A 9,587-nucleotide genomic window follows, 5' to 3' on the forward strand; every position below is an offset into this window, starting at 1 on the left:
TATATATAGAATTGACGGCTTCTGTCTAGGCTTGAGTAACCTATCAATAGCACAGCCCTCGTGCTTCCTTCGAGTGGCATGGCAGCCAAGCAAAGAAAAGGTGCTACAGCTGTTATTATGTATATATACATGATCAGATAACAGCTCTTTATTGTACAGTGCAGAGTATAGTCGCACCGTTTAACGGTATCATTCGTGTCTGTAACATCCTGTTTGAGCTTAAATTCCAATATTCCTAAAACGCCCGCTTTACGTCAACCCGTGGACGGACCGAAATGGCGTGTGTGAAGCAGATTGTTGTGAGATAGTGTGCTGTCCAGGTTTCTGCTACCCCGGCAGCACTCTTACTGCTGAATAAATGGTAGCATACATCGGTCAGATGGGATCCCGAACATGTGATTTCTTCGTAGAAGCAAATGCATGGAATAGAACTAATAGAACTCATTCTTATTTTAAATTATGTACAGGTCTGGTACCAGACAGAGGCGCCTGGATGAAAGCTAACCACGGAAATGTGGCGCATTTCGAGACTCAACAATACTTGATACTCGAACGTAAAGTATGTATGCGAAAGCGACGAGCATATCAAAACCAACACCGGAAAGCTTATGGAGCTGCTCAACCTGTAGACGCAGCTGCACGAGTAAAATTGGACTTGCGGGACAGCAGCACTCCCACACTGTATCAGTTGCAAAGCGCCTACGGGTAGGTTGAGATAAGTTCGTGCCAGCTCCTAACAGATGAAACTAGGTCCCTGCTGCACTTGCACCACCTATTTGGTCATGACAACCAACGTCCTGGGCAACCCCCAGCCGATACGACCTTGCGTAACGTGTGGGGGAAGTGCAGCGCTGTGCTGATACATAACAGAATCGACCAATAACAGCGGCATCTCATTGTTTATACGGAACCAGTGCCCATCCTGAAAACATTATGTCTGGACCGACCGATGACAGTCAACAGGCCCTTGCGAGTTTACCTTCCGACCCTATTCCTTATGGCTTACGTCGGATTCACAGGATCACCCATAGTAGCGCATGCGGGTCCGCCCTAACCGCTTGTTTCTATCATAAGCAGCCGGAGGCGTTCAGTGGTCCAACAACTGTTCAGAGACATATCCGTACCGGATTCCAGCTAACCATTTAAATACCACTGAGGCATACTATAAGGTATTAGGCATGTGTGTCAGCTCACCAAACAGGACGGTGAGAAGAGACCACTCAACTCAGACCGGCACAAAGACTGACATAGTAACCGGGGACAGCCTTGTTGTCCGACATCAAATGAGACTTCGACCATCTCGGTTTCCAGTCCACCCACAGTATTTAACGTCGGGATCCAGAGTGTGCCGCCATTTTCGCACGTTTAATCGCAGATCGTTGGGGATGAACAATTGCAGCATGTGGTCTTTGGTTTAGCTGACTTACTATCAGAAAGAGTTAATTGTGATAAACTGAGTCTGTTCAATCGAAGTGAAGATTTGAAATCAGTAGTGCCCTTCAGGATTGGGAGAAGTAAAATGTCATGTTGGGTATACTTCCTCGGAACGCACGGCACAGAGGACATAACAACGCAAAACCAATGAGAGCTCGTAACAAACGAGAGAGAGAATGTATGGGGCGACACACTAAAAGGCTGATTCACACGTTGTTTATTAGGTTACCTATTTTATTGGTTCAACAAAGGACTTGATATAGGCATTGATCATCAGCACACTGGTCACCCGTATATTAATTAGTTTCGAGATTTTCGTCACACCTTGATAAACCAGTGCAGTCACCAGCCAGAGGAATGCTGAACGGTCAATTTGTGCACGCCGAGACGAGTAGTTCAGTGTGAGAAGTAACAATCGATGAAAACAATGAATACAACTTTAACTCAGTAGTAGTAACGGTGGATTGGAGGCGACTAGTCACTGATAACTCAGTTCAAAACGCAACGGTGAGAAGGGTCCCACTACATGGTATTTGGAGGCTGAAGTTGGTCATACGGCGTAAAGTCACTTGCAGCATTGTCAGAGAGTTTAGGATTCCATGGGTTCAAGAGGCGTTAGGGGAATGAGTTAGACATTATATGCTGAAAAATGGAAAGTCGACTTACCAGTGGGTTGTACACACGAAAGTTCTGCACTAGCAGACTGTTGTAGATCCGGTGGGCGTACACCATTGTGCCTGAGGAAACGCACAATTCATTCTGAAAACGAAGTGGTCCAAGGAAAAAGGCCTGACATGGTGCATGACTTTGTATGGGGCTACATTGACAGAGTAGACAAAAATGCCGAAACGTCACTGGAGTCGAATCCCTGGCCATAACGAAACTATCTCAGTAGACGTAGTGTCTGGAAATAGTCAGCGCGCACTTGAAGAATACGAACACACGAAAAATGTTTGGAAACGGACGACTGGTCAGTCTTTCACCGGCCCAGTGCAATAGTTTTTTTTTGGAATCCGCGAAAAGTGATGGTAATCTAACCAACTTGGGCTCACTGGTTCACTATGAGGTGGTTCATACCTTCCTAGATAGGGCATTGAACAGCTGTTGCAGAACACCAATGCAACTACGCAAAATATCGTACTGGGCAATAAGCACACATCTGAACCCAACAAACAAACGTATTTTAGTCGTATTTCAAAACTATCTACTCACTTCACTGACCAATTCGCTTGAGAACATTTTTCTCCTCTCGACTGTCCTTCCACTTATGCCGGGGACTGCAACGGTGAGCCGTTTCTATCACTATCTCACTAATTATACTTTGTCGTTCATATGCTTTAATGTTCGGAATCCACATCTGCTTCTGAGATCGCGCTCAGTCGTCGTCCTGCTTGGCTGCAGTGCTGTGACACTACTTAATTCGACAACCCAATACTCATAGAAGCCAAGATATTTGACGGACATTGTACGGATTGGACACAAAGCTATATTCTTTATTACTGAACTGAGTCAGTTCATCTAACTATTCTTTCCGCTGAGTATTTTGGTAAATTTAATGCACCAGGCTAGCAAATGATCGGAGGATTCACCAGTCAATTCCAATTCCTTACAAATACTATACTGTCCCGTCTAAATAACTTGCTCAGTAAATAGCGAAAGTCTTGAAAAAACGTTGAACGAAAAGACGGGTAAATTAAGTAGAAAACCATCCTACTAAGAGGGATGTTTCTGAGCGAGCAGTGCAGTAAGGTTGTGGGTCACGTGTACGAATTTGGAGGAGGCATGACTGCCGTTACCGGAGCTAGTAGACTAACAAAAGCAACGGGGCTTGAGTGTTTGGTGGTCAAGACGTACACTTACTGACTGGAAGGCACGTGGTCCGAACCCAAACTATCTGGGTTCCGGAAGCCTGACAATACCTCAGCTCCCGTGCTTCTTTCGGGTGACATGACAGCTGGGCACCGAAAGGATACTACAGCTGAACGACGATAACAATATTTGCCCCGCTAGTTCGTACCTGGACTCTACTGGTGGTTAACAGTCTAAAGACGCACTAGGTGATGAGGCGGTTACAACACGTAGCGCCATTGACTCAGCTGAAACGAGCCTTGTTTAGAAATTAGGATCCGAAAGGGGCTCAAAGGATGACAGTCAGGTATGAACAGCCTATCACCTCGAAAGAACATAAATCAGTGAGTAACGACACAAAGTTTACTCACCTCATGCTTGAAGCAGTTCATTTTGTACATGATCCCATCACGCACATCCATTACAAGAGAGGCTGAAAATGAGTAACGATCAAGAACACCGGAAACCTACCATCACTGAGATATCCATGCACATCTAGACTGATGAGAACGGGTATGTTGAGCAATTTAGACATGGTGCCTCCATGTTGAACAAGCAGACCCTCCTGCTCAAATGAGCATCCGATATGACCGTTGCCTAGATAGCGCATCACGTACAGCTAACTCGTATGACTTACCAACAAATGTCATAGATTTCGGTCCGTCAGTTTGACGAGCATTAGAACGGAGGACGAAAGCATCAAATTCATTGATCTTTTGCTGAAACGGCTTGATCCGGTCCTCCAAACAGATCGATAGGCTATCTAATGGCAGCAGTGAAGTAATGAAAATCGACATCATCCTGACATACCAGTTTTTACAAATTCTGGGCGGAATCGAAATTTTCCAAAATACCAAATAAAAGAATAGAAGGAAAGAAGCAGGCAGACACAAACAACTATACGAAACTTTTTCCTAGAGATCAAAGAATTTGTGTTTAATGCGTAGAAATCGAAAGGCTTACCCGTGACAGACATAAAAAGAAGCGGCGCGATTCATTCTTTTTAAACACAGAAGCACACACAGCCATTTATTGTAAACATCGGGACAATGCTCTGCGAGGAACTAAAAAAGGAAAGCGACAAGTCATGAAATTTTCAAACTTGACGGCAGCTATTAAAATATACCACCCCGGATCAAGCACGCGCCAGCGTACACCTCAAGTACGTAAACATTCCGATACAAGTGGCAGGCAGCAAGACTTTGCTGCTGTCGGCAATTAATGAAAATGTAAAACCTCACTAAACAGCCAGGAGTTCTCAAGAGTCGGAGTAGCCTTTGCAAAGGACAGAAACCTTATTATGGTCACCAGATTTGGGAACCCACCCTATTCAATGATCCAAGCAAACCTCCTGTATTTCGATCAACTTGCCTGCCAAAAGGAGGCGCAAGATTTGACTGTCTGCAAGAGTAAGAATGGTTTGAGGTGAAAAATGAGTTGAAATCAGAAACGTAAAGCCATTTAGCACCTGATGAGAGCTATCCTTTACCAGCCAATACTGAGGCACTCTCAGCTGCACGGTTTGAGGCATTTAGTTGAGCAGAGCTCAAAACTCGCATGTACACGTACGTACCGATGGTAGGTAGCCCGGGTCACCACAAAAAGGAGTACAGCCGACCCCCTTTCGCAAAAGTGATAAATTCGCTAAGTTTAGTTTTCCGCCTCTCTTATCACACATACATAATCGAAAATTGGTTTCCCTCTACCATGCTTGCAGGAATCAAACGAACTGAATGATATAACACTTGCCAACATCCGGGACGTTACTTGTTTTCTCAATTCATTTACTACAAGCGTTCTATTCTGACCGAAACTCAGATTTCTGATGAATTAGACGGTTCACAACTGAAACTCTCGCCCTATTCAAACTAGCTTGGCTTAAAAGTGGGTGTTTGTAATTACAATTGCTCCTCATGAGCGTTGTCTGACTGACTTCCCTCGATCGCAGTGCCCCTGATTAACAAAACAATTCCGCTTGCTAGAAGACAACCAATGAGGCTCTCTACCGCGCCCCAGACGGTGGCCACCACCCTGATCTTTTTTACTCAATTCCCGAAGCAAGCAAATGCTTTCTGAAATCGGACTCCACTGCTGAGATATGTAATCCTCGAGGCTTTTATTTCCACGAAAAAGACTGACGCCATTCTTCACCACGGATTTGCGTAGCTGATCGTGCTCCAGAGTCCTTTCCTCTCATCCATGATCTCTAAGCTCATCCAATCTCTACTGAGCACATATGGCAGCGACAAATGCAATACGCATTCCGCTCTGCTTTGTCTCACCACAAAGTCCTCCTGGAATGTGGTTACAGTTTCGACCATTGTGCAATCAAATTTATTAACTATAAACCGTTTACCACAGGTACATTGGTTCTAGCTGCTAAACTTCCGATCACCGGAAAACGGGAAAGTGTAACACAAAACCAAGCCTTGGAGACGAAGGTATGCTCAGCTTGTTCGGAAATTGGGTATCTATGCAATAGCTTTGATGCACGAGTGCCACTGGCTGCGTGACTGGGCCATTTCCTCCAATGTCAATAACCACTGGCGATTTGAGCCCCGGGGTCCCCATCCATTGAGGCGGCAGTTGCCCACCCGTTTTAGTTTACTGGTTAGTGTTTTCGTACTTCGTTGCCACGTCTCTGATCCATGAAGCAGTATGGATCGCCCCACCGCGGTGTAAACTCTTCACTTGACAAACAAACTCACGTCACGTCGGCGCCATAGGTGTCGGAGGTTGGCAAAAGCTGCCCTGGCCTTTCCGATTCGAGAAATAATCTCATCTCCAGCCAGTCCACCGGGACTTATACAACTGCCCAGGTAAACAAATTTATCTATCACGTCGATTGGCTCACCTGCAAGCATGAGGTGTGGGCAATGCAATTAAATTGCCCAGCTCAGCGAACAAACCGACGACCATCTATGCTACCTGAGCTATCAACATTCTCCTCTATGGCCATGATGATTATGGTGAGGATGATTGTACTTTATACGGCATTTGAAGTTGTCGAACAGTGCAGACATGGCCACTGGAATCATGACCTATACGGAACGGCTCTGCTGTTTTCAAGCGTTGCTTGGCCTTCGCAGTATAATGTCCATTAAAAGTCCTATGACCGTTGCAAGTAGGCTGAAAGCTCTGCGCATTCCGCACTCCATTCTGCTACCATTTCGGCTCGTTTCAGATACTATAGTAGCGCACCGGACATAAGTCCTCATTCAATGCTTATGGATATAGCTGGGAAGGAAGAATCTAGACCGGGGGTCCTGTTTCCTTTCAAAAATCTGATTTCCATAAGAATTTCCCTTTCAGAAATGGTTGAGCAGTTGACTTTCGATTCAAAACAAGTCGGTGATATCGGTATTATTTTGGAGCTGAAGGCCAGATTAAGTAGAGTTGTGTTTCACCTTCAGCGCAAACGACAGCTGAATAGGCAGAAAACAAATCCATCTTAGATGGTTCCGCATACCATACTACTTTGTGCCATTCATTTTAATGGTTTGAAGTAGAGTTCTGCCATTTCCTTGGATTTCTTCACCCACCATTGATCGCAGGTGAATTGCCTCTGAAGGGACCAACGTGCAGTGTCCAAGTGTCGTCTTACTGAAATGTTTTCTTTCGTGAAGGGCAGCGCGTCCTGATATCCATCGACAGTTCGCTCCCGCGTGGGTTTCCTGGAAGGCGGATTCGAAGGCTATGGACACAAAAATTTTAAAATATTCATTAGATATATCTGTCACAACTGCTGCCGACAGTAACTCGGGCCAGTCATTGTGACACTTTCATCGATGATCCGTGTGGACTATGTGTTTCGAGTGAAGATGTGGCCCTCTGGTATTCTGACGAAGAAATAAGGGTCAGGTGACCACGTACCTCGCCGGTGTTCGAGAAATTGCTCTAAAAGAAACGATACCATTGGTTAACGATCACTAAGTGTTCCAAATGCGTTCAGTTTCGACTGGGCAGCTTCATTTTGTGCTCTCTGAGCAATTTATTCATCATTAATCAATTCTCCGGAAAAAGCGTGCCTTGGGAGCCGCTAAGTTGCCTTCCTCAAACAGCAGAATTGACGACGGTCTATGCAATTATACAATTCTGCGCTATTATGGTTGCGGTATTACATAACCACTGTAGCCAACAGACTCACCAGATGCCCCGTAAACAATGATCAAACACCATGAGTCCTCTGACACTTTCAGTTTCGTGATGCGAGACTGCACAACCGTGCAGAAGTGCTGAACCACCTGCGCAATGCAAAACTGACCCTTCGATGGGAAGCTGATTATGCATCTTGAAGGCGCTTAAGGACTACTACAACTCCAATGACCGGTGTGTATTGGCGGCAAGATTCCCATGTAGAGATATCTAACCCAGGGAATAATTCGCCGCTTTGCCGTCAATGGACAGCGGCAGTGAAGATTCAGACCGGTCCTAACAAATGCTCCCAATTCAGTGGACATAGAATCATGTCATTACGGATTAGTTCCGGCATAAGACAGTCAAGTGTGTTCTGCAAAGACTGGCTGTTACCTCATATCTGAACAATATAATGGTAACCTGGTTCTCTGCTAGAGTCCGGTTTTCCAGACACTGAGAGAACCTTGTCGATCTGGAATACACAAACGACATCGTCCTAACCTTCAAAGGTCAAGCACAATCCCTCTTGAGTAAACTGACCACCATCATACCATCTTTCAGCATGCGCTTGCACCTACCCAGAGCAGTCATGCTTCGGAACATGCCCCTTGTATCTCAAGAAGCACTGGAGGTTATGGAGCATGTCACATACCTCGGCAGCTGTATTAGCTCTGACGGAAATGTATCTGATGAACTCAGTGCACGGATCAAAAATGCCCGGATCATGATCGAAGATCGCATCCTTTAGAAAGGTGCAAACTGTTAGGCGTCAACGCATGATCTGTCGGAAGGGTATGAGAGAGAGTACGAAGAGTTTCAGTGCTGTTGGTGCAGTCCGCCTTCCATAATGAGGACCTCGAGACCAGTCTGCGCTGGGGTGTAGACACTACCAGAAATGGTGGATAACCTATAGCAGTGGCTGTCTTGCTGTCAATTTCTTTCTCTTGCTTGCTTCATTAAGCGCTTAGAGGTATAAGCTCCAGAAGATTCTTGCGATAGACTAGCACTAGTCCCCCTCATCCGCTCTTTTCTCATTGTCACTTCAAGGATTTACATACAACTAAATAAAATTTGTAGCTGTAGGGCAGTGAGACATCAGTGTCAAGACTGATGTTACTGTCCCTGATGATGATGATGATAGACATTGTGCTAATGAGGAGTCGCAACACCAACGTTCAACAGAAATTCCTACCGAAGACGCTGGTGATGGCGGATGGATGGGGGTTGTTAGCTATGGATACGGACTCGACCCGCCTTTTCGCTGTATGTATGCACGTTGACACAAACTCCGGTATAGATAATCCTGTATCACTGCCCTGCTCACGGGATGGACTGCGGCCCGGATGTTCAGAGACTATGGTGGGGCGTTGTAAAAAATAGCAGTCTTTCAGTAGTTACTGCACTACGAAGTTGGACCGCTCTTTCCTGTTCAGGACCTTGAAGGTCAGACAGATTGTGGACAGGCTGTGGAGAGTGGTAGTCACCAAGACCATAGACGATGCTGAAATTAGCAGCCCATCCCAAGATCCCTCTTGAAGACTGGAAGAATCGAGAATAGGGATACATTTTAGTGACCATATTTTAGGCGAAGAGTTCAGTGGTGCTGGACTAAAGGAACTATTTCAGTCCTCGAGAACTCCGCGAGTTTTTTCCTACTGCGTTCTTTGTCATTCTCAACACGGAGTGACGTCTCTTGTATCTTGTGTATATACTAGCTGGGTCAACCGAAACAGAGGTGAATTCGAAAGGTTACGCATGTGAAGTCGTCAGCTCTCAAATGCTCAGAACTTTAACATATTTACAGACCGTCTCGCTGGCAATGGGGTATCTAAAGCTAACCAACTTGATTAAACGGAAGAGTTGATGACGATAATGCGTTCCCAAAAAGACTTTCACTCTCCCTCAATCAATTTCCATCAGTTCTCTTTGTCATACCACAAGATGCTGGGCGAACGACGGTCAAGCTCTTCTCTGGATAACTTATAGAGGACCTAGTAACTGAACCGACGTGGATGATATGGTTTAACTTGTCAAGCTGATACCACACGAATGTTGGTGGCGACAATGTGCATTGGTTGTCTAACATGCTACTATGGGTGTTTAGTGCAGTAAGTTATGAATGACTTAACTGACACACAGTGTTGGAAGGTTTATACAATGGATGGGTT

The 9,587-nt window shown here is 45.4% G+C and overlaps 1 protein-coding gene across 1 annotated transcript in view; it reads right to left on the bottom strand.

Moving 5' to 3' along the window:
- T265_12771 (hypothetical protein) overlaps positions 1-4,043 on the bottom strand; it is a gene marked incomplete at both ends in the record, with an annotated part of 108,925 nt that extends 104,882 nt beyond the window's left edge. Inside the window, 4 exons of the mRNA XM_009165390.1 lie at positions 2,101-2,193; positions 3,654-3,715; positions 3,754-3,879; positions 3,920-4,043. Coding sequence (XP_009163654.1) covers positions 2,101-2,193; positions 3,654-3,715; positions 3,754-3,879; positions 3,920-4,043 — 405 coding nt within the window. The remainder of the gene's footprint in view (positions 1-2,100; positions 2,194-3,653; positions 3,716-3,753; positions 3,880-3,919) is intronic.
- Positions 4,044-9,587: the final 5,544 nt, after the last annotated feature.

This window comes from Opisthorchis viverrini (assembly GCF_000715545.1).
Source record: "Opisthorchis viverrini unplaced genomic scaffold opera_v5_14, whole genome shotgun sequence".
Lineage (NCBI taxonomy): Eukaryota > Metazoa > Platyhelminthes > Trematoda > Opisthorchiida > Opisthorchiidae > Opisthorchis > Opisthorchis viverrini.